At 43.9% G+C, this 26,330-nt stretch overlaps 1 protein-coding gene across 4 annotated transcripts in view; it reads left to right on the forward strand.

Moving 5' to 3' along the window:
• The window catches only part of ACTR3B (actin related protein 3B), a 932,787-nt gene that overhangs the window by 843,506 nt on the left and 62,951 nt on the right, over window positions 1-26,330 (forward strand). For all 4 annotated transcript variants that reach the window (XM_069647930.1, XM_069647932.1, XM_069647929.1 and 1 more), the window contains 2 exons: window positions 15,223-15,348; window positions 16,435-16,518. In XM_069647930.1, the coding sequence (XP_069504031.1) occupies window positions 15,223-15,348; window positions 16,435-16,518 (210 nt within the window). The remainder of the gene's footprint in view (window positions 1-15,222; window positions 15,349-16,434; window positions 16,519-26,330) is intronic.

The following is a 26,330-nucleotide window of genomic DNA, read 5'->3' on the forward strand; positions in this document are numbered from 1 at the left end:
TCCTCCTCAGTGACCTCAATATGCATTTAGACTCTCCTTGATCCTCCTCTATACTCTTCCCTGACCTCTGCGACTCCCTCTCCCTGTCCATCCTCCTCTCTGGCCCGATTCACTCTGCAGGGCACACACTCAATGTCTTGATCTACTCTGACCTCCCCCTATCCATCCCTCTGACCACGCCCCTCTCCTAGAGTGATCACTCCCTTCTCTCCTCTCATCCCTCCCTCTCTTCCCCCAAGCCAAGCCTACCCCAACACTGCGTCCTACCTTCTCGGAAATCCGGCCCATGAAGCGTGTGTCAGTTGAGGCGTTTGCCGCCACTTTCTCTCGCCCCTCCACCTCTGGCTGTCTCACATTCTGACAAAGCCCTGTCTTTGCTCTACTCTTCAATTACTGATACTTTTGATGCTCTTGCCCTTGTCATGAGTATCCGTTTGAAGTCCAAAACCAAGTGCAATTCCTGGTATGACTCTGGCCTAGCTACACTTAAACGTAAGTGTAGGGCGGCTGAGAGGAAATGGAGGACTTCCTGTTCATCCTCTGACAGACTGGCCTGTCGCCTGCTACAAATGCAATACTGACTCTGTGTCCTCACCAAGAAGAGAGTCCACATTGAAACTTGTGTCTCTGTGGCATCTAACAACTCGGCTGAACTCTTTAAAATCGGCAAGGAGCTGGCTAACCCTGCTGCAGTCTCTACCCCTCCTGTTGCCTCAAAGGCTCTTTGCAATGCCCTTGCCTCTCACTTCATTTCAAAACCCCAGGACATCCACTCCACCCTCTCCACCCCCACCTCTCCTCTTCCTTCTCCATCTGTGCTTGCTGACTCTCCTTTAGCCACCCCCCACACCCTTCTCGTCCTTTCCTCTTTCTCCCCTGACGAGTCGCTAGACAAGTCCGATCTATGAAAACCTCATCAAAACAGGTTCATCCCTGTTTCTCTAAAACCATCAAGGACCACATTGACATCTTCTCTCTGGCCCTTGCTGATTTTTGCAACCACTCCTTTGCCTCAGGACCCTTCCCCTCCCCTCTGAAGCATTCCCTTGTGCATCCTCTTCTCAAGAGAAACCCACAACTGATCCTTCTTGTGCAGCTACTATTGCCCAATTTCCATTACTCCCTTTTTGGGCAAACTCCTGGAAAAGTTGGCCATCTCTCAGCTTAACCTTCATTCCAATTATGTTGGCTGTCTCCATGACCACCAGTCTGGCTTCAGAGCTGCCAGAAGCAAGGAAACTGCTCTCCTGAAAATCTGTGAAGATCTGCTCTCCAACCATGACTCTAACATTCCCTATGTCCTCATCCTCCTCGATCTCTCTTCTGCCTTCGACATGGTCAACCATACCATCCTGCTCAACCGTCTCTGTGAAAACCTGGGATCACTGATCAGGCTCTGGCCCGGCTGACCTCTTTCCACTCTGATCGACCCTCCCAGGTCCAACTTGGGTCCTTCCTATCATCTATCTTCCTCTCTACCTGTGGTGTTCCTCAGGGGTTTAACCTCTCACCCTTGCCAATACCTGGCAACTCTCGCTCAATGCATTGCCATTTTCTGCTCAATTTTCCAGTGCTACGCTGATGACCCTCAACTCATTTTCAGGCTGCCCTCGGCCACCTCCTCTCCCACTCTCATTTCTGACTGCCTAATTGCCATTCAAGATTGGTGTGCCGCCAATGATATTTGTCTGAATGCCAGCAAGACGAAGATCCTCCTCATCGGCACACCTTCACCATCCTTTCCCCTCACTCTCTGGCCAGCTTCCCTTGGCCCTCCTCCTACCCCCACCTGCGAGGCTAAGAACCTCGTGGTCATCTTTGAATCCACCCTTTCCTTCTCTGCCCACATCTCTGAGATCTCTAAAAAGTCAAACTTCCTACTGCACCTCCTCAGAGGTGCTCTGCCTTTCCTCGCATTCCCCCAGAAGCTCATCGTATCCCAAGCTCTGGTTCTGTCTAAGTTGGACCATTGTAACAGCCTCTTTCTCAATCTACCTGCCTCTACTCTTCTCCCTCTGCAACTAATCCAGAACAGGACTGCAAGACTTGTCCTTGGCCTCAAGCCCTGGGATCGTATCTCTCCAGCTCTGAAATCTCTCCATTGACTCCCAGTGGATGCAAGGATTAAATTCAAAACCCTCTGCATTGTCCACAAGGCTTTCTGGGGCCTGGGTCCAAAATACCTTCAGCTATCCCTCCGCAAATACCTACCCTCTCGAGCTCTTCGCTCCTCTACCCCTAACTCCCTCAAAGAAACGAGCTGGGGGTAGATCTCTGTCTTCGGCAAGGGCCACCCTCTGGAACAGCCTCTCTGCCACTTTAAAACTTGAGGAGAACCATCTCCGGTTCCGGAAGCACCTCAAGACCTTCCTCTTTTCCTCTGCCTTCGCTCCTCCTCCCCCCTGCTGATCTGTTCTCTCTTGGCACCGTCCACCTGGCCACCCTCTGTCCTCCGGGCCCAGGTACCTGCTCACCCTGCCACCCTCGCGCACTGCCTCCGGACCACCTCTTGCACTGGGGTCTGTATCTGTACCCATAAAGCCTCCCTTTTTCTTCCTGCACTTATCAGACCTACCCTGTCTGCTGCATTTAACCTAGCACTTGCACATTGCTGGCTGCACTACCACTGTTTGTTACCTTTATTATTTATTTATTATTATTTATCTGTTTCTCCTATGCTTCGTACTTTCCACTTCTCCCCCTTTCCATGCACTTTTCCCCTGCCTCTCTCCTATGCAGTTGCACATTCTCAATGTCACTGGGCCTAGTAAGATCGCTCTTTTGTTCTCCCCTTTTCCCCTCCCTTGCCTTGTCGCGCCCTGAAACACTTGTGTACGAGCGCGATAGAAATAAAATTTCAATATCAATATCAAGCAGAAATGGCCCCTTCCCACCTAATGGCAGGACATCCAGGAGTAACAAAAACGTATACCATTTCCTGTAGTAATTGTTGTTGCGGATTTACCATCAGTTGAAGGATTACTGTGCATCATGTCCTATCTGCCACAAGACCCTGATAAGTAACATTCATTCCGGAATGAATGTTACTTATCACCCAGAGGCCTTCCCACCATGAGCCAAAATAACTGAAAATCTTGAAAAATCTGGTCCCCTATTTCACCAATGTGATTTTTCCAACAGAAATACTGACAGGCTCAAGGTCCAACCCATTGCCGACCATTTTAACCCAATATAAATACAAAGTGCAATACCTTGTGGACCTGCATCTATCAACTCCCAAACTGATAGTTCGGTAGAGCGGTTTAACCAGACACTTAAACATCCCAAGTCTCACTGTGTTTCTCACCTCCTAAAATACTATACAATGGAAGGTCCCTGAAAATCCTGGATATGCTCAAAGAAGGTTGGGAACAAAGGAAATACCAGGCAGCTAATTACATCTTTTTTGTGTGGAAAACTAGAGATAAAAACTACAAAAGCACCAGGATAAACAAAAGAGTAACCACAACAGGAGAGTCAGGCACTGGTAGCTCCAAAATGAGGACCGAGTGTTGGTCCTGCTTCCTCCCACTGACAATAAACATCTACTGCAGAGGTAGTGGGTCTCATTACACGGACGGCGGTGGACCAAGGTGCTATTAGCACCTTGGTCCATGCCGGTAAAATACCGGCACCACCTTGGAGGAAAGGGGAATTACTGCCCTATTCCAAGGTTGGTGGGGCGGTAATTCCCCCTTCCGCCATTGCCCTTCCCCATTCCCAATTTTGCCCCATAGGGCATAATGGGAATGGGGAAGGTGCTAATTACGGCACCGCAAATTGCGGTACCGTAATTAGCTCCCTGGTCCCTTTGCGGGTTGGTTTTTAACGCCTGCAAAAAGCAGGCGTTAAAGTCTCCAACCCGCAAAGGTACCTCGTAGTAAGGCGGTAAGGGTTAACGGTCACCGGTACCATTAACGGTGACCGTTAACCCTGTCTGTATATCATCAATGATGTTTTGGGAACTACAAGGTTCAACAACTGGAACACTATTAAATTAAAAAGGTTGACCAAATCAACTGCCTGTAATCCTGTAAAGAAAACAGCAATCACAACTCCAAGGCACCAGTTTGAGCCTAATAGATTAATTCTGCAACTTTAGATGCAAAAACAGTGATGCTCCCTGAGGACCTGGCTCCGACAAAGAAAAGAGAAAACCTCAATCCATTTTCTGTCACCTTCTCTGAATTACCCTGGACGTTACAGGGATTCTTCTACTATATCCAGAATTCTCATGAAAATGCTTTGCACCTCCTTCCTTAACTGCTGCCTGAAGCCCATCAGCAAGCGATACATGGATTAATAGAGAAGATGCTGCAAGTCCAAGTATTTGAGAAGTCATTTCAGCCAATTGTACTAGTGGAAAATGCCAATGGATCTTGGCAGTTCTGCATAGACATTCAAAAGGCAAATGAATTATACAATGTTGATGCCTTCCCAGTGTTATGTATTGATGGGCTTGTTGAATAAACGGCTAATTACTGTCTTTGAAACCTTGGATTTAACAAAAGGATATTGGCATAGGCTCCCCCTGGAATTTGAAGAAATAAACTGTGTTTGCAAATCTTGCCTTGATCCAAAGCCTAACTGTTGCAGTAATACGTTCTCACTGGGAGTTTGTGGGGAGATATAACACATAGCCTTTCTTGGGAGAAGCATATGAGGAATTTGTACCTCCTGTATCAGACTCTTCCTCAGGAGAGTTTAACAAATAATCCTGCAAAATGCAGTTTAGCACAACCAATACTGAAGTACATCGTTTTCTGCTTGGGAATAAAACTAGTTAGACAATCTGCAAAAAAGGTAGAAGCAGTTCTACACGACCCCCTTCTGGCTAATGAAAAGAAACGGAGGGCCTTTTAGGGGTTGGGGTGTTACCATAGTTTCATCTCATCTTTTTCCACCATAGCTGGCCCCTATTGAAGAAACCTAATCAGCTCTCACAGCTTAAGTAGAACCACAAATAAGTTTAGGCCTTCCAGTATTTGAAAGATGATTTCTGCAGTCCACCATTGCTTATTATGCTGGACTTTAACAACCCTTTATCCTACAGATGCCTAGACAATCAGCCTATGAGTGGTCTTGTCTCAAGAGCGGCAAGATATTCAACAGCCAATACTATGTACCAGCAGATAAGTGTCCTATGGAGAAAGGAATTACTCCTTTATTGAATTAGAATGTCTCCCTATCAAGTGGGCTGCAAAGTCTCTAACCATGTTCCTGGAAAGAAATTTCATCTTGTTACTGATATATTCCTTTAGTTTGGGTGGCCTGCAACACTGATAGCACCAAATGAAAAATAAGATGGTTCCTTATTCTGCAGCCTTAGATCTTAACGGTAGAACATCGAGAGAGGAAATTGTAGTGCAATGTAGATCATTTGAGTCGACATACCTCGACCTATCAAGATGCAAGTAGTAGCTGGAAGGAAGGGGGTTAGGTCATGTGATGGGGTCACATTGTATGGGCCACCGAGGGAATGAAAAGGATTTTGGCAGCCTGGGATGCCGACATGTAAGTAGATGTGTACACGCATGAGGTATGCAGGTGATATCCCAGTGTCTATCCTCACCTCCCAAACCATCACCTTCTTAAGAACAGATAGATATGCCAGACACATTTTACCTCCAAACCAGGAGCATTCGAGACTGAAAGGAATCTCTGGACTTCCCAAAGCCACACAAACCTACCTAAGCCAGCAGTCTACCAGTTACACACCACGCGATTGCCTCCTTTCAAAAGAAGGTTGCTTTGGAAACTAGTATGGTATACATTTTATTCCAATGCCCGACATGCAAAAGGGTTGGAAATACTTGCTGCCCGAGAACAGGGGAGGCGAAAGACCCTAAGGTGACCATGGTTCGAGGAGGGGAAGGAATCACTGTTGTGTGGTTGTAAAGACTCATCTGAAAGGAATGCTATGTTGCATGTCATGGCATTCTGTCTGGGTAGGTTTTCTAGGTACAAGTCATGGAGCGTACATTATTCTGAGCTCTCTCCCCATGGTCATGTGACTATGAGAGACTGGACGGACAGTTTGACCTCTTCCTGTGGTATGGCAGTTTGCCTGACTAGGGCACTTGAAGTCTATGGCTTACGGAAAATGACAATCAGATAGCGTTTAGTGAAAACAGATCCCCAAGTAGATTACAGAAAAACACTTCAAGCATTTGCTGTAGGCTTCACCTTTATTAAGACCTCCCATTTATATCCCATATTTTAAATGAAGATACCAACAAGGCAATGACCTACCAACTCTACAAAAAGTCTAATCTCCACTCTTGTGCTCAGCAAACAGGACTACTGCTCAAGCCTACTCCTTGCCCTTCATCTGTACTCCTTCCTGCCTCTAGACAAAGTCCTCAACTTTGCTACCCACACTCTCTATAGCCCACTCAGCTCCTTTCCCATTTCTACCTACTGACAACATGCTGGTTGGCTCTCCATGCACAACCTCTCTCTCTTTTAGTTCCTTCTCCCAGTCTTCAAAGCCATCAATGGTCTTGCTCCTCAGTACCAGTCTGATTGTATTTCAGTGTACTCACCATCTCGTTCCCTCTAATCCTCCTCTGCACTCAACCTCCCCATTCCATACCCTCCCTGCCTCTCTTCCTCACCTCGCTACACTGGAACCCACTGCCCATAACAATCAAAGCCAGCCCAACTGTGGATCTCAATCTAACTTTGTGTGCTTATTTGTACTCCTCTTTACTTTGAAGCACTTGTCCCCTTAGCTTAATGTAACCTTTGTACATCATCTTGTATCTTATACACAGTTGTTTTCTGTTTGTTTTGTATTGTCCTTGGTACATATCCTAATGGTATACACCATCATAAACTGGCCCACTACTTGTTCTCACCTTTATTGTATTGTACAGGCATCCTTCATGGCAATGCTTCCGCCATCTGTAAATGTGTTACTGTAAGTCATTTCTGATCGAAAGTAACACCACTCTTCTTCAAATGAATACAAATACAAATATTGGTGGGCTGGCTGGGACATTTTAAGGGTTTTAGCCAGCAATATATATGATACCAAAGGTAAGAAGTATAAACGAACAACATTTAGCTCCGGTAAGGGTTCCTGGAAAATGCCAATAACACTGTCCCCAGAAATCACCCTATGCAGACCAGAAGCCTGCCTTGCTGAGGGCCTGGCACATAGTAGCCCAAGAGCCACACAAAGTGATTTGATTTGATTGCCTGGACCAGGTCCAAGTCACTATCCTGTGGCTTCTGCTGCTAAAACCGTAGTTTAGGCCTTACATGATAAGTGATTCCCCTGTTCTCCCATCACCACGTAACAGGCACATAGGTGCATGCGAAGGTGTGGGGCATTCCAAAAGTGATCCAGCAGCATCCCCTGTGACCCTTCCATGCCAAAGAGAGGGAGGCAGAGGAGAACCTTGCCCAGTTCATCATATTCCAGGGCCGGCCCGGTCTAACCAAATGGAAATTCAGAAAAATGAGGATACATTGCAACCTTTATGCTGGTGGTCACTAATTCTTTGCATGTTAAATTATCTACAGTCTTGCAATAGAAAAGTGACGTAGGTAAAATAAGACTTTTACAGGAAACAAAACATTTCTTAAATGAGGGCATTGCTACGCAGAGGAATATATTACCATATCATCAAAAACAGAAGATGCATCCGTCTTGATTCGTACTAAATACACCCAATTTATTACATGTTTTTGGTAGTGGGCAAAACCACCAAGTGGCGTTAGAGTGAAGTAAAAAATCCAGCTTTTGTTAGGATCGCAGTAGTCATTGATGCTATATCTTTGCATAATTGACCTTCAGCGTAGACGCTTGGCACTGTTTCTTCTCGTGCGACTTCCGTCTTTATCAAGGCTCGTGTTCCTCATGATGGTGACAACTGGCGAGCCGTACTGTGCTCTGCTGAGATGGCCACTGCATTAGGCAATAACGCCAGTGACATCACAGATGCGCATTACCTTTGGAGGGATGACACTACCACCCAGAGTAAATACTGCTGCGGATAAATACACCTGATAAAAATGCAGCTGGTGAAACACAGCACCTAAGCAGTTACCTCCTGTGGTCCAATTTGCTGGGGTAATTACAGTTAGTGGTAAACATACAGCAAGACCAGTTAAAAATGTGTCTTATATTGGTTAGTAAATACAGCCACGGCCTAGGCGTATTTTACTTCTTAATGAGGATTGACTGCGGTAATACAATTTTGCTGACTGTATTTTTATCACCAGTATTTACTGCAGGATGGTGACGAATGGTACTTTTCCCATCTATAATGGTAGTGCTGAAATTGGCCCCAGACTTCTTAAATCTAGGACTAGTCCTGAAATGGCGACTCTGCATGAATACATTGTACTACCCTTAGGTCAGACAAGGTGTTGACATGGTGTAAGGGCTCATTTGATACTAGCCAATGCTTACGTTTATGCACCCTTGCACTGTGACACCTATTATTGGGCACATTTTTTTAGGCTTCATGGTCACTGTTTTGTTTGTTTAATAGACAGTGCATTGAAGAAAAGATATGCAGGTCTGAGGCGGAACACGTGTCCTTTGAAAGTTAGTTTAAATTGTCATGTGTTTGCCACTGTCACTTGGTCAGAAGAAAGTATTGTAGTAGGTTGTGAATATTATTACTGGCCAGAGGAAAGGCATTGGGGTGACAAGTCCAGACCAGTGTCTGTGTAATAAGAAAAGTGAATTCCTTGTTAATGTGTCATATTTTTGTTTTAATGTTTTCTGAGTCACTTTTGCCAACCCCATCACCCGTATCTATGAAAAATAGCCCACCGACAGTGGACTTGAAATTGTCTTTTGGTCCTATTGAGTTTTTTTTTAATAATTCTCATATAATGAAACATTTATTTTTGTACTTTAAACCATTGAGCATGTTAATATTTATGCAGGTAGAACCTTTGTGAATGGAGTGTGACTGAGTGAGAATGATGATGATAGATGGCTGGTCAGAGTCACGAAAAACATATGCGTCTCCCACAGGTGTTCTTTTTTTTCTAGATTTGTAATCCGGTAGAAGGAAACACTTGTCCGGGCCCAACCTTTTTTAGGCTTTATGGTCAGCCACCAGGGACGATGGGGGTGAAATTGTGAACCCATGTTTCACTATGTTTGCAAGGTTAGAGTGGGAGAAACAGGAAGCTACATGTTTTTTCTTATTCGAAAACTATAATTTGAAGAATTGGGTGTTTAGAATGCTATCGATAAATATGCTTCAAAAAACGTAAACAGGATTTTTTTTCAACTCAGAAAGATCTATTTTTTAAACAAAAATCTTGATTTGCAGTATACATTAAAAGTAATATTCACAAATCTCAATTTTAAATTAGTGGATTGAATTTGGGTGGTTTAAAGCAACAATTTATTGAACATGCAATACAGCCATACAGTGAGTACCAGGCTCTGGCAGCCAAACCTTATAGATGACTAATAACTCAGTGTAAATGCATAGGCCAGAAAGCAAGGGTAAAGTATTGTGTCACAGGGAACGGAGGAAGTTGGAAGAACCAGCATTGAAAACGGGAGAACCAAGGTGCACAGCCAGCCAGAACAAGTATTGGCACTGCCAATAGATTTGGCTTTTGTGTGCATGGGAAAGGCATTTGCTATACACTGCCACAGTGGTATTAACTGTCAATCGAAGGTGGCAGCTGCAAAATGGTGCGAGTACATGAGTATATAATAGCAGTGCCTGGCAAATGCCTAATGCGTATACACAAGCCAAATCGTTTGGCTTTGCCAATGCTTGTTTTTAACAGGACTGAAGTAAAGGGCACACATAGTGTGTAAAAATCGACTGGCTGAAGACAGCCATGGTTAAGACATTTTTATTACACCAGTAATATGTTTGCAGCTCCAATTAAGTCATTAACTCTCAGAAGACTCCTTTCAAAATATTGGCCAATTAGCTTGCTCAACATTGACGATAACATTTTTGCAAAACCATTGGCCTTGAGAATAGAGGCTTCTCTGCCGGATATTATAGACCAGGGCCAGACAGGTTTTGTGAAGGGTAGACATGCATCGGATGATATGAGGAGACTCTTGTTGACTCTATTTGAAAGCAGAGAACATCTGAATGATGTGGTGGTGTTGTCATTGGATGCAGAATAGCCAATAGACCGGATTGAGTGGAAGTATCTACTGACAGCATTGGAAGGATTCGGATTTGGAAAAAATATGATAGAATGGATAAGACTATTATATTCATTGCCTACAGCAAGTGTAAACACAAATGGCATGGTCTCGAGCAAATTTGAACTTAAAAGAGGGACAAGGCAAGGCTGCCCTTTGTCACCCATTTTGTTTGTCATTGCTATGGAACTCCTTGCTGTGAAAATAAGAGAAGATGAAAGAATTGAAGGTATACATTTTGGTGAAGCTTGTCAGAAAGTACGATTATATGCGGATGATATGCTGCTGGTTATTCAAAATGTTTCCATTCCTGTGCTAATTGAACAAATTGACATGTTTCACAGAGTATCTGGATACAAGATTAATTGGTCAAAAACCGAAGCACTACCTGCGTCCAGATTGTGCTCACTTTTGACAATGAGGAACTTTGCTCTCAATTGGTGTCTGTACAAGATGAGGTATCTTGGAATTTGGTTGACTAATGATGTGTCTAAAATGATGGATGTGAACCTGACTCATGTGGTCCAGAACCTGGAGTCGGATTTCAGAAGGTGGAATGAGCTACTCTTAAATCTATGGGGGAGAGTGCATGCAATTAAAATGATGACAGCACCACGTGTTAACTATGTGCTTAATTTGTAAAGTACGATACCTTTACAAATTAAGAAGTGATTTCTGAAGAAAATTGAGAATTTGATCCAGTCCTTTTTATGGGAAAATAAACAGCTCTGTCTAAAACTTTGGAAACTACAATTATCCCAGGATTGTGGTGGTCTGGGGATTCCAGATTTTGAAAACTATCACTTGACGTATGGAGCTAGATATTTGTTTCCTTCATAGACAATTCAACTGATGTTTGGACATTGGCAGAGACTAGTCGATCTTGTCCACTTTCACCCAGGGCAATTCTGTCTACCGTGGATGAGACTGGATGTAAATCATTTCCAGCAACAGAATTTTTAAGGTCATGTTGGAAAGATCTTTGGAAGAAGAGTAGAAAAGTGGTTTCTGACAATAGTTGTATCTCAATCTGGTTGAATCCGGATATACAGTTGAGTGGAAAGTCACTTTTTTGGCCAAACTGGTTTCTGGGTGGAGTGCAGTGGCTGGAGGATCTTGTTGAAGATGGAAAATGGATCCGTTTTAAACGGCTAACACACATTAAAGGCATCAAAGATTGCACTATGGGAGAATATAGAAAATTGAAGAAAGCTCTGCAGAAAAAATTCGCAGATGGAGGCAAAGGCTGGCAGATCTGGCTATGAGAATATAAATCTGAAGGTGGAACAACACCAAGAACCAAATAAGGACTTGTTATCAAAATGGTCAGAAATAATTGGATCAGAGATGACTGAGTGCAGATGGAGAAATGTGTGCAAGACTGTGGCTCTGACATCATAAAATCTGGGAGAGCGAAGCCGTCAAATTAAAATTCTAAACATAGTTCTTTGGATGCCACAAAGACTTTATGCAACGGGTTTGTTTGAGTAAGATGCATGTTGGAGGTGTAAACATGATGTTGGATCTTTTGAACATATGATTTGGGACTGTTATGAACTAAGGCCTTTCTGCAGAAAGGTCACGATGAAGATGAATGACACCCTACTGTTGCATAAGATTTTGATTATAATACTGTTATTTTGGGTGAGGACGACATGGTGGATGAGCTTACTTACCCACAGAAGTGTTGGTTTTTCAGAGACGCAAATTCTGCGAAGAAAGTCATCTTGAGGAAATGGAAATGTGTAGAAAGTTAAACATTCAAAGAATGGATGGATGATTTGAAGCAAGTGTCCAGACTTGAGAAGATAATCCTTTACAGAGATAAAAAGATGAACTTGTATGATCAATTATGGGGTAGATTTTTAGAATTGTAATATTGTTGTCTCTGTGATGTTTCCTGGTATGTTCCGGTGTTGAATATATAATTTTTCCTTTTGGAGGGGGGACGGAGGGATTTGAGATACCAAATGTGATGAATTTGACTGTCAATCATATTGCTATGAATGCATTAGTTTATTTGTTTTTTCTTTTGTAATGTAAATAAACTTAATAAACATGTAAATTGAAAAAAAATACCGGCAGGCACTTCAAGTGCAAGGTTTGATGGTAAGGCGTGCTTAAATTCAGCTCAAAGAGATCCAATAAGGATGTGTTTTAGGTAGGGAGGGGCAGGTACTGGGTGGGAATGGCCATGGAGATTAGCATGATCATGAGAAGCCAAAGGGTAGGTAAATGGCCAAACAACACCTACAAGCTTTGTGTCTCTCCTCATATGCCATTTCTCCATAGCAGTACTTTAATGCAATAGTTTTTACTTGTAGGTTGCACTTGAGAGCCACCTAATGTCCAAAAGTAACAACATTCCCAGAGAGTGAATCCTCACTGAGCCAACCTTTTTTGGGTAGAGCTCTTTCTGGGCTTGGTCACTCACTGAGATTCGTGGGAAGCATGTGCGTCCTCCCAATGAATAAATTCACCAGTCTCACCCTGTACTCATTACCACAAGACTGCACAATAATGGATATTATATTCACCCTGAAAATACAATTAAAAAACATGATTTCAGTTTTTTATCTTAAATAGACCACACAGAAAGGGGTGGTGTCCAACTATATGGTTGAATCCTTTGAGGACATAGCTGTAGTAGGAACACTGCTCTTTTCAGAACGTGTTGACTCTGTGCCTCCAGGTATCCTCCAGCTGCACTGTAAGCATCTCCTCCACTGCTTCATGGCCGTTTGTTTATTTTCTCTCCCTATTTTTCTTTCACTTTGCAGCCGTGGGATCCTCCCCAGCCCCTTCTCTGACCCTCCTTCTTCCCCTCCTCCAAACCCGCTCACTGTGTTCCCTGATTGGGTCGGTGCTCCTGCATATGATCAGAACTCTCCTGTTTCAATGGCCCTTCCAGTGCAGCTTTGTCCAGGCAGCCGGCTAAGGGCCACAGACAAAAGGCAGCTCCAATCCCCTGTTTGCCCTGTTCGCCCATGGACGCCTTTCGTAACAACAACAGCGACATATAGGTAAGGTTGTGCGGGCTGCGCTCCAGTAAAACCTTATCACTCCTACACTACTACCTCCCACTCTTAACATTGTGTTCAGTTGCACTGTGCTCTTCAGTTTGCCATTATATTGCCCTTGAATTGCACTTAGAAGGAATGTGTAGGTTAGCCCATGCATCGTTCTCAGAAGAATCTCTGTCTTCTGCTGGGACCTCCCTTTGGAACAGCCTCCCTGCCACCTTGAAACTTGAGGATAAGCATCTCCGGTTCCGTAAGAACCTCAAGACCTTCCACTTCACTTCTGCCTTTGCCCCTCTTCTCCCCTGCTGATCTGTATTCTCTCTCTGCACCGTGCACCTGGCCACCTCCTATCCTTCACCCTGCCACCCTGCTGCACTGCCACCTGGGCCACCCCTTGCACTGGGGTCTATATCTGTACCCATACAGTCCCCCACCCACTTCTCTTCTGCACTTATCAGATATACCCTATCTGCTTAACCTAGCACATGCCACTTGCTGGCTGCACTAACACTGTTTATCGCCTTTATTTAATTATTTATCTCACTTATTTATTTATTCTTTTCTCTCTTCTGTTCCTCACTTTCCACCTCTCCCACCTGCCATGCACTTTCCCCCTTTTCCCTTTCCCGTGCACTTGCGCATTCTCAATGTCACTGGGCCATGTAAGATCGTTGTTTTGTTCTCCCTTGTTCCCCTCCCTTTGCCTGGTCGCGCTCTGAAACACTTGTGTACGAGCGCGATATAAATAAAATATCATTTCATTTCATAGCCCACGCATTGCATTTGAAATAGCTGTCAAGGTTTGCTCACGCACAGCATTTAGAATAACTATGCAGGTTAGCCCATGCATTGCTCTTAGAAGAATTGTGTAGAACGTAGACAAGAAGAATTGTGTAGAACGTAGCCCGTGCATTGAATCTAAGCAAACGCAGAATCTAGGCAATGTATTGAACCTAAGTGAATGTAGCCGATATTTTGAATCTAGATGAATATAGAATGTTAGCCTATGAATGGAATCTAGGTGAACCCTTTTACACTGGTTGGGTGCAAAAGGTAGCCTTAGACGATTGAGATTATAGTGATTGTTCAGAACGGAGGCTTACGTTGGAGTATAGCTAATGTATTTAAACCTGTCACACTCTATGCTCATGGAACATTACCTGCAGGCACGGCCGCCCTACCTCACACATTTGCCTCCATATACCACACTTAAACACAAATCACAACATGTCTGCCATTATAATGCAGCTACGACCTATGACAAAGATTCGGTCTAACTGGACACATGACGAGTCTCTTGAACTTGCGCACTCTCCTAACCACTTCCCAGCACCCATCCACATGCCTGACATTCATGGGTAGCTTTCTGGGGCATGGCCTGCCCACCAACTCCCTATCTCGGCCTAATGCGCACTCGCATCCTATTCTTTCAGTTTATTTCCCATACATTGGACTCCGGTCGCCCGAGGGCGTTGACCCCTACAAGCGCCTTGAACCCATACTAATGGGATAAAGGTGCTATATAAAGGACAAACTGCTACTACTGCTATATATCATGGTGAAAAAGCGCATGTTGACTCAATGCACGAGGTTTAACTTAAGGGTTTATCCCCTCCATACATTTTTGACTTACCACCATTATGTTCATGGTTACAAGTCTTTTAGTTCGCAAACTTCTGCGTAAAAAATCAGGGGTTGTGTGGGGAACTGTGCACTACTTACAGGAATTCTATGTGCATGAAAGATATGGTGAACTTGACATTCCTTTTTAAAACTTGGGCTCACAAAATAAAGGCCTGGAAGGTGTAATCCAAAGGGCGAATGAATCTTGAGGAAAATCGATGTAATTGGTGAGTATGTTGACTTTTTGATTTAAGGAAGCTATCGCAGATTTTATACGGCCTTTTTTCATTTTTATGGCTTATGGAGTACAGCCGAGAAAGGACATCAAGTCCATAGATTGGTGCATGGCACACACTCTGACTGATTTCTCGAGAAACACCGTTTTTTTGCTGGTGGAATAATAGTTGTCTTTTATTTTCCCCGCAGAACATTGTCCTGTCCGGAGGATCCACGATGTTTAGAGATTTTGGACGACGGATGCAGAGAGATTTGAAGAGAGTTGTGGACGCCAGGCTGAAATATAGCGAAGAGCTTAGTGGCGGACGGATAAAGGCAAGTGAGACTCGAGGCTTCTGTGATTTAATTGGGGCACTCAGGTGAGCAGGGGTTGAAAATAGAAAATAAATGTCTAGAACTCACTTCTGGAGGAAGGTGCTTTTCATCTCTTCTGGCTGTAGGCAAAAACAATGTTTAATCCTGTGCATTTAGAGGCAGGTAGTTCAAGGTAGAACTGTTTATACATAGCAAGCTACAAGCCAACAGAAGAGTCATTATTTCTTGACCACCTCCATTGAGAAGGCTGACTAACAGACATTTGTTTTGGGACTGACGATCAGTTGGCCAGAGCCTAATGAGGGGACATGACTAGCTGACCCTATGATCATCCAGAATGCTATAGACTGTGCTACTGTTTCCTTCAAGAAGTGGGAGCTGGCACTCTCTGTCCCAATCAAACGATGGGGCAGCATGAGTGTGTCCATCAAAATATCTCTCTGTACATGATGTCACCTCGTGACATGTCATATCTAACTGAGAAAGCTACAACACACAATATATACCCGCAGCTTTAGTCGGGCCTGATGAGAAACCAGGTGTAAAGAGCTCCTTGCAATGACCCATACCTATTTTAAGAGGAAGGAGGGCATGTCGCTAAACTATGTGGGCATGTGGCATGAAGCTTGCAGGTTCAACATGTGTTATTGCCGTAATGGGTGAGCCTTTTGTGGCTACCCATCAGTCAAAAACACCTGCTGTTCCCCAGTTCCCTGCCAGATGCCCTCCTTTTCCCACGCTGGCTCCTCGTGACCATGTTTCCAATCGGACCAAAGGCTGGCGCAGCATTTCATCTTCCAAAGGTTTTTTGAAAGGTCTTACCTTTTTCCAACATCTAGTATACATTGAATGAAATATAGCAAAGGTTAATAATGGGAAGGTTATGTAGCAACCTTTTTATTGGTCAAAACGAAGGGATGATGTGAACATCTGGGGGAGTAAAGCTTCTAGCCTAGAGCACAATAATACAATGAGCCAGGGTCATTTACATTGTAAATTGAAACATCCCGAACTTTACCAACACTATTTGCCAAGCGTACTCTACTTGTATATCTTTAATTGCAAATCAAACATTTTGTTTTTCAGCCAAAGCCGATGGATGTACAGGTAGTGACCCACCCGATGCAGCGCTATGCCGTTTGGTTTGGAGGCTCTATGCTGGCATCGACTGTACGTTTTTAGAAATAAGATACTTCTGTAGTATTTTGCATGCTTTTTATGAAAATGTATGCCACAAATCATATATTTCCTAATATTGAAGTTAAATGCACAGATATCAAATGTTCAGCTTTGCATGCACGCTGCTGTGCACTTGCACACATCTAGTCCTTCCCAAATGCAAGCAACTCTATTATCTCACAGTGGGGGAGGAGCATGTACATTATTCAATAAAAAAAGGCACAGTTGCTGGAAGAAACAATGTAAACGCATGTATAATTCAGGACACCTGGGATCACAAAAGATGTCAAGCCCAAATATTCTCAATCCAATATGTTAATGTGGGTACGTGGACAAGGCCAAATGAAATGCAAAACTGGGATCACCCCACAAAAATGATAAGAGTCCAGATGGTCGTTGCCCCTGAAATGTCTCTTGCTGGCTGCAGGTGGTTAGGCCTTCAGCCCTTGTAGCCAATGTCCAAGTCCTTTCAGCTCATTGGAGATTGCTCCCCCTACCCTCCTCGGGTGTTGCAAATTTAAAGGATTCTACAATTCTCTTCCGGTTCTATTCTAGATGTGGGTTTCCAGTTGGTCCATATCTCTCCACTGTCTTTGACACCAGGTTTTGGGATGAGATTTGTCTGCTCCTACCACAGGGAGAGGTGGAGAGGAATCTTCATATCCGTCTGAGCAAACCCTGAACTTCCTCTTATGACCCGACCCTTCCTGTGTCCATTTCATTCCTCCTCCTGCCATCTAATCCTGCCCATATGGCGCACAGGGCCAGTCTAAGCTCTGTCTTTCCAAACACTCTCATGTATTCCTTGATTGTCTCCTTGATCCCACCTCCTCCATGCCACTCACTTCCTCGTTTATGTATGGTTCTGTGTCACTCCGAGGCCCTGCAATCTGAACTTACACCTGACCCCTGGGCTCTACCACCTCTTCTACAAGTCTGGATCCTGATGGTGTGTCCATCTACTTCACGACCTGTTCTTTGTCTCATCTCATCTTTTCCTCTTTTTCGGTCTCCTTCCTGTTACACCATGCTCATTCAACTGCTTCTGTTCTTGCCTCTTCTTTTGCAAACTACAGTCTACTTTTGTTTTCCCCTCTGCCTTTTCCTCTTCTACTACCACCACCCCCATCTCTCCTCTCTTGGCTCCTAATGTTGCTACTTTCTCTTTGATCACATTTACTACCACCACTTCTGTCTTTTAAGTCTCCTTTCCTGATGTTAGCACCTCCTCCTTGGCCTTCTTCTATACCTCAATCTTCTTATGGTCACTCTGCCCTCCTGATGATGTATTTTAACACGTTTTAGAACTTTTGTTCACTCTCTCCATCAGATAGTACTCTTCCTCCTGGACCCGCTCAGCTGTCACCACCTCCTTACTCCCTGTTGAATCCACCTCTCTGGATTCCCCATCTCTCAAGCCTCCCCTTCTTCCTCCCTTCTGCATTCTCCGGCCGTCTCAGCACACGTGCTTCCTGCTCCTACAACCCACAATGCCAGACTGTGCTTCCTGAGTTTCATGCCGCTCTCTCACCTCCCGCTGGGTGGCACTTCTGCTGAGGCTCTGCACCTGTGTACTCTGAAGGACTGTGATTGCTTATGGACCCTGAGTTCACTTGTGTCTTCTTTGGGCTTAGGAGGGGAATCAAGTCTATAACTGGTATGTCTTCTAATATGGAAGTCAGTGATTCCTCTGTGAAGCTTCCCTGTGATGCTTATGCTGTAGCTAGCGTCTCTGCTCTGCCAGTATGTGAATTCACCACTGTAAAAATACTGTGTACACATCTTTAAATTATTCGGTTTAGTCAAAAGCTTGTGTACTTGAGGAAACTGTGACAATCTACTCTCGACAAAGAAGCTCTCTGCCGAGGGACAATGCTTTTATACGTTTGTTTGTCCTTTGATACACTCCTCATTTGGGAAACCATGGGTTTGCAGCATGTATCTATGCGACTCTCTGACTCATTGAATGTCCATTTTAATTTCAAAATGAATTCCCTTATGTTCTGGATGAAGTTTCAACAATGTTACAACACATGCTAGCAGTGTCTAGCGATAGGAAATGTTTTCTCTTAAAGGAAAGGCAGCTTTTTCTACACTGGATCTGGAGGTTTATTTAAAGGGAACCACAGACTCTCCCTCTGGGAACACCAATCATAAAGAAATCGCCTTATCCCAGCTACACCAGGGCCAAAGCCAGAGAAACCAACCAATGATGGACTAGGTGATCAGGTGACAAGAGCGTGTGTCATCACTTCAGGTCTGTGGATTCAGTTTCTGTCTGTAACATCTCTTCCTGTGGCCATCTTGGATTGGTAGCATCATTTCCTGTGGCCATCTTTTTTAAAAAACAATGTATAAACCACTTTTTATTAGATGTTTCAATTAAAAATCTTTAATTTTAAAGGTTACAAAAGAGAAATAAATCGACATCTGGCATTTCATTGAGCACACCCCCACCTCACCGTCTCCCTGTTATTGAATCTCCTTGATAACCCACGTTATTGTCACTCATCCCCGCATATTCCCCAGTCCCCAGGTTCAAGACCTGTTCCCACACTCTGCATTCAGATCACCTGCCCTCGGTAGCAAGCCTTCAGTTCGCAGCTTGCCATTTACCCCATATTTGGCTATGTTTTTGAGGACAACCCCTATCTCTCTACACTCTGTGTTCCAGATCACGGCAATAGTCCATTCCCTCTCACCAGCTCGCCACATCCTCGGGGCTACTAGCCCTCCCCAAATGGCCACCATCAACACCGCTTTGATCAGGCATTGCTCCTGGCGGGGAAAATCTGTATCCTGCCCAAATGTAACAGGCAGAACCTTGCCGGCAGCGGCCTCCCCAAGATCCCCAATGTTGCATCCCTGACAGCTCCCCAGTAGTGCTTTATCCTTGGGCAATCCCAGATAGTACGGAGGAAAGTGCCATCCTCTGTCCCTGATCTCAGGGAATTCGGGCCCACCGCTCTCCCCATCCATTACAAACTAGTCCTACTCTAATAGGTCCTATGAAGTATTTTATATTGGATGAGCCTCAATTTTCTGGATACAAGGGCTTCCCTGGGGGACCCCATGGAACCCACCCAATCTCCTTCTCCCATCCCCCCAGGATCCCTCTCCCATGTGTCTCTCTGTTTTCTCAAGGGTGATGTGGAAAAGCTATTTATCACTTGATCGAGTGTAGTGACTGCCTTACCCATTATCTTCCCCTCCAGCAGGTCGGCCTCCAAAGGGGAGCATTCAGGGAGGTCCCTCTCCCCCTGCCATTGTGTCTAATTGCATGCTGTAACCATATGTATGTGAAGAAATTGTTTTTGTGCAGCCCATGTGTGTCCTACAGCTGTTGGAAGGGTACTAGGTGCTTCTGGGCAGTGATATGTTTCATCTTTTTAATGCCTGCCGTGCCCCAGTTTGCCTGGTAATCCATCTTTCCCACCTCTGGGAGAATCTGATTACTCCATGTAGGTGCCTCCAGTGACACCATCCCACTTTGGGAGGGTGACACTTCAGGGGTGACTGTACAGTATTGATGTTGGAGGGAGGTTTTCCATCATCTGTCTTTCTAGCTGGATATGTGAAACCACCCCTTCCTCGTAAAGCCACCACTAATATTTCCTGACATCAGAGAGCCCCAGCTCCCTGCTCCCACACCGACCTGACCAGCATGGACAACACGATTCTTGGGTCCTTTTTTCCCCACGCCGCCTCTCTGTGCAGGCCCTCTATAGCGCGCAACACCTATGGGAGGGCCTTAACTGGGGTGTTCTGGAGAACATAAAGCCACCTCAGGAGTGTCAACTTCTTAAACAGATTGGCCCGTTCTAGAAGTGAGATCGGCAAGGTGGTCCAGTGCTGGACATCAACTTTAGCCCGTACTAAGATTGTATCAAGGCTATTCTGGATGAAACAGTGCTTGTCTGTACTGATTTTGATCCCCAGGTATTCAATCGTCCCCTGAGCCAATGCTCGGGGACACCCCAAAAAAACTGCCTCCATCCCCCCTTCACCAGTAGCAACAACAACCTGTCCCTGTGGCCATTTTAGATCAGGCACATCAATTCCTGGGGCCATTGAACCCAGACAACGGGTCCTTTAAGATGAGGTAACAGTATCTGAGATGGATGGGGATGCAGATCTTACTCAAAAATCAATAATCAGACAGACTCAAGTTGGCAAAAGTTAAAGCTGTTTTACTAACAAGTCTTTAAAACAGGGAGTTTTAAACGGATGCTACACAGACTTATCTGGACATAATTCATAAAAACATTGCCTTTATACTAAATATTTGTCATAAGTGACATCATGATACGTGGCAAAATAAAAAACCTTCGAGGGGTTCTGGTTGGTCAACGGGGAACATCTACATATACTTTCTATGGGCTAAAGGGACGTGATTGGATCTCTAACGTCAGGTGGGCAACTAAGCCCATCCCAAGTGCAAGTCATCTTCCGTGTCATGAACATTTACGACATACTATTGGCTTATCAAACTAAAGGGCTCTTTGCTACGTGGCCCTCTATAATTGGTTGGCACGCTTGTACCCTTCTGGAAGATTCCACACATTAGCAGCACACAACTGGGACTCCAGGTGCCGGGGGGTTTGGCCTGGTCATGCCTCCCCATCCAATTAGCCCAACATTCATAATTACTCCTGCGGTCTGCCATTCAATTAAAACCTTTGAACTTGGCCTTGTAGAGGCTCACTGGGCCTGGGAATAAAAGGGAGTGAATCATGGTCTTTTCTTCTAGTCTTGGTGTAGCTCGACCGAAAGTCTATTCTCATCTGATCATTTGACTTGAGACCACATTTTTTAGCTCTTCATTGTATTTTAATACCAGTAAAAGAAGAAATGTTGGCACCCTCAACGGTTTTCATTACACCTCAAACAGGAGCTGAGCTTGCTTCTCACGTTTTTGGATCTACATGGCAAGGCTCTCGGCAGCCCCGACTCTTCACTCTGGGCCAGGCAAGCCTTTCTCGGATCTTCCTTCGCTGTCAGCTATTATTCTGCTGCGCCATACTTCCAATTAATCCATTCACGGGGTCCAAGTTTGCTAAAGTGCATTGTGGAACATCCAGATTCTATATATTCCTATGTATATACATTAGCGCATTGCCACAATCTATTCTAGCCAGCCTTGTGATTACTTCGTCTATTTGCATTACTGCGTCTGTACAATTGTAAAATGGTTTTGCATTTTCTTCTGTGCCTTCCCGCACATGCACCCTTCATTTCAGGGGCGAAATGTTAAATACTTCATTACTTCGCCATCAGGTTCTACTGGGTCTATATCCTTACTTAATTTATATCTCTTCTGTGTGCATCTCCTCTACTTCATGTGACGTCACCAGTTCATTCTTTCATTCATTTTCACTCTTCTTCCGGAACTTCCTCCAGAAGATCATCATTTTTTCGTGGATACATATAGCGTTTTCTCAATGGATACCTTGTTTCAAGGACTTTTCGCAATATTGGTACACTCACTGGTATTGCACATATCGTAATCTCCGGCTGTCAACCTATAGGTAAAATAGGGTTGGAACTACCGGTAGAGGTACTTAGCTCCTCATCTCCACCCCCCGCCCCCGTTCGGGGTGATTCATCGACCATTCTCCCATCAGTCTTCACATCTAGATATCCTCGTCTGAAGAAATGTTTCTTTGGAGTCCATTTCTTTATTACTCCTTTCAGGCATCCTGCTGACTTCACATGCTCATAAATATTCCAGGTCATAAGACTGCAATGTCCATTGGGACTGCAGTACATCCATCTTCCCACATACTGCTTGTGGTTTCTTGGATACAGGAATTTTGTTCCTTCAGTTGCACCAATACTAGCCTTTACATAGTTTCTGATTTCTTCTTCTGTCAGCTCTTTGGTTTTGAACACAGACTCAACATCAATCATGATCTTCATTCCTGTTGTTTTCTTTGCAGTCTTTTTCACTGTGCGATTATAATCCTAACCATACAGAATCGAAACATGATCATCATTTGCAGGGTTTCAAGGAACTTGAAAATATTTGCCATCCATTGTGGAACCCATGAGAAGATTGACGCAAACCAGCTGTCATAAGCAATATCTTCCACTTCTTCCTCCATTTTGACGTGCAAGTTTGTCAACATCATTATGGCCTCTGTAAAGGTGCCGTTCTTGTCATCATGTGAAGGTTTGAATGCGCAACATGATTCTCTGATTTTTGCACAAACACCTCCATCCATTCTGTAATCATGTCCGGAACATATCTGTTCTGAAGAGTCATAAATCATATGGCTCTCAGCTCTTCCTTAATAGCATTGAATCCTTTTATCATAGTATTGATCATCTGCAAAAACTCCCATATGGTTATTTGTAAACACTCGGCATTCGCCATCATCTGGATCTCCGGCATGAAGATAATAGTAAAAACTGAAGCAGTCTTGCTGAATACTCTGTGTTCATATGGAATAGCATCAAAAGCTTCTATTAACTTATCTGGGAAATTATTTTCCCTCTTCATTCGATCAAGGAAATCAACAGATCTCTTCTTTCTCAGGTGAGCATCTGCTTTTGCAAACTCACCAATGTTCAGGTCACTCTTTGGAATTACTAATGCTGGAACATAGATAATCACCGTGGAATATAGTCCTCCCCAATCTCTGGGCAGCTTCATATATGATCTGTATGTGCAGGCCCAGTAGTGATCCATTATCACTACTGTTCCATCCTTCATTCCTGGTACATCACAAATTCGTCCACATTGTTGATTTTCTCCAACTTTTCTTGTGCCATTATTTCTGAAGCATAGTTCTGCACTGACCAAAGGGACTATCTGCAATAGGCCTCCTCTGTCTTCAACTCATGTCAGCAACTTTGCAAGCCTCAGCCAGAGAGGTTTGCATCCTTTTTCCACATGATCTATAACTGGTTTATGATGTCCAGTTACTTCCACAGCTCTGCATACAAAAATGCCTTCTTTCCAGTCATCTGGAGAAAGTACTATTCCCCAGACCTGCATCTGTCCCCTTTCCTTGCATGTTCATATTTCTTCATCAGTCTTTCCTTGGCAATTGAGCTTTTTATTGATCGCCGAGCTGATTCCTGCTCCTTTGCCTGGCTGTTCATATCTCATCACATAATCTCTGGTGTGTGCTCTTGCTCTTGTCTTTAAATCTTGAACAAAGTCGGCTTATTCTGATGCTGTCCATTCCGTTGCCCAGACCAAAGGTGCTGTTTGACCTTGGAATTGACCTCTTGTATGGCAGAGTACAAGGTGAGTTAAGCAATGGGCTGTGTCGACATCTATCTCTATAGCTATGAATATCTTTGACTTTCCCATAGCATAAGGTAGGAGAGCACAAACATAACAATTCTCCTTATAGGGGCCTCTTTCCTACCTCTTTCATGTGTTTATACCACATGTTCCTCAAATGTGCTGTGCTGTCTAAGTAATCATTTAACTCATAATCATCTTCCCTTGCACTCCTCTTGGGTCTCTTTCTTGTATAATGAGTATGCACACAATGATCATGGAGAAAATCAAAAATGGACCATCCTTGAGGGGGAATCATAGGAACACTTGTCAGAGAAATGGGTGGCCTTACATGTGACACTGGTGTAAGGACAATCACATATGGCCTTGACTTCCTTACAACCTCTAACTCTGCATAGGTCACTGGAGTGGGGAGAATCAAAGGAACTTCTATCCTTTTAGAACCAACAAGGTATGCAGCATGAGTCAGCAAAAACAGGAAAACAATAACAGATGTTGTATATATATAAATTATGCACCGATACATTAAGCTCCACCATTAATGTCTCTCCACACATCGTTGAGTTTGCTCATTTTCTGGAACCACATCATGCTCAATAAATCTCATTGTTCCTTTGTACTTATTTTTTAAGGAAGGAAAAAACCTTTTTAATCAGGCAGCCTAGTTAAACATTCTGGTAGCTGCCAAATCTGCTAAATTATTTCCACAAGTAACCGACTGATTGAAGGATGATTTATAGGATCTGGTAGAAACACATAAGTGTTGGTATTACGCCAAACAAGATAAGAATAAACTAGAATCAGGTGATAAAAGACCATAATAAGTAGTCTGTGGAAATCATTATCAGACAGGACGTTTATAAGTCCAAAGAGAAATGAATCTGGGAACTGCTCCCTTTTCCAATCATCAAAATGGAATTCCAGATTGTGCATTTTTCATTTATCTCAGCACTTTCTATGGTCCAATTTCAACGAATTCCTGTGGCTCAAGAACAATACCTTTCTCACTTCCTCTAAAATATTTATAAGGAGTGTCCAGGGGAGCCACAGTTCAAAGGCACACTTGCAATTATTTATTCCACAATCTTTGCGTCCTTCTTCCTCGTCATCGATCGAGTCTGCGTGCGCTGAACTGCTTCTTCTTGACTTCTTTCCGAATTGGGTGGGGGTGTTCCGGTCTCACCAGCATATGGCTTCACGTCATTAAGGTGTATACAGGCACTCCTTCCTTGAACCTTCACTGCAGATGGAGTAACTTTCTCCACTATAAAAGGACAACTAAAATGGGGCTTGTGACACTTCCATGTGAAATTGCGGATGAATATGAGATGTCCACTAAATAGTTAAGGAACAGGTAGTTCTTGGTATCCGGTTGTTGAATGGTCTTCATCTGTGTCCTGAGAGCGACACCCCTTACGCCTGAGTTGATCTGAAATGACAGAGATACTAGCGGTCATACGTGTTAAATACACATGTAACTCATTTTCAAACAATTCTGAAGTTGTCTGGGCATCACTCCTAATCCTCGATGGAGGAGTCAGAGGAGTTCTCATTCGCCTCCCTGTTTCTAATTCATGGGGTGTGAGGTGCTGTTCCCACCCAGGTTAATTTCTCAATGCACATAATGCAAGGGGCAGACAATACAGCCACCCCTTCTTCAGTGCCAATTTCAATTTGGCAATCCTCTCTTTGAGAATGTCGTTGAGTTTCTCACATACACTGTTTGCTTGCAGGTGATAAGCAGAATAAAACTTAATACTAAGCAATAGACTAATTTGTTCGAACACCTCATTGACAAAATGGGGCCCATTGTCGGATTTTAGCACCTCACATACTCCCCATATAGGAAATACTTCTCAGAATAAAAGCTTCATAGGGCAAGTGGCATCAGGAAGTGTGCATGGACCAGCTTCAATCCATCAACAAAAGGGGCACATTACCACTATCATATACCTATATCCACTACATACCTGCAGCATATCAACATAGTCAATATGTAAATACTGAAAAGGACCATTCAGTCAAGGAATCACTCCTCTGATTGTTTGCAATTTGTGGCCAGCAGTAAACATTTGACACATGATGCAATTTACTACATAAAATGCAACGTGTTCTAACAGGTTCGGTACAAACCAGTCTTCTGCAATAGCTGCAGTGAGACTCTCCCTAGTTATATGCGCAGGGTAGTGTAGCTGTTCTAACGGTACCCTTTATAAGGCTACAGGCAAAAACCTTGAATTTCCATCAATTGCATTCTTCACAGATGATTAAATCCTTCATTTACAATCATAATTGTGACCACTTTTTCTTTCACATTAGGAGTATCAAAACAAAAAATATTCAGTGAATATGCAACCCTTTTGGCATCTTCGTCTGCGGCTTGGTTTCGGCATGAAATATAGTCAGTTTTCTTAGTATGTGCTGTGCACTTAACTATTGCGATGGCTACTGGGAGTTGTAGTGCCTTAATAAGTCTGTCCAATAATGCTGTGTGCTGCACTGCAGTGCCATCCACTCTGAGGTAGCCCCTCCTTTTCCAAAGTGCTAA

The sequence above is a fragment of the Ambystoma mexicanum genome, chromosome 2q, assembly GCF_040938575.1.
Source record: "Ambystoma mexicanum isolate Mex_15411 chromosome 2q, UKY_AmexF1_1, whole genome shotgun sequence".
Classification (NCBI taxonomy): domain Eukaryota; kingdom Metazoa; phylum Chordata; class Amphibia; order Caudata; family Ambystomatidae; genus Ambystoma; species Ambystoma mexicanum.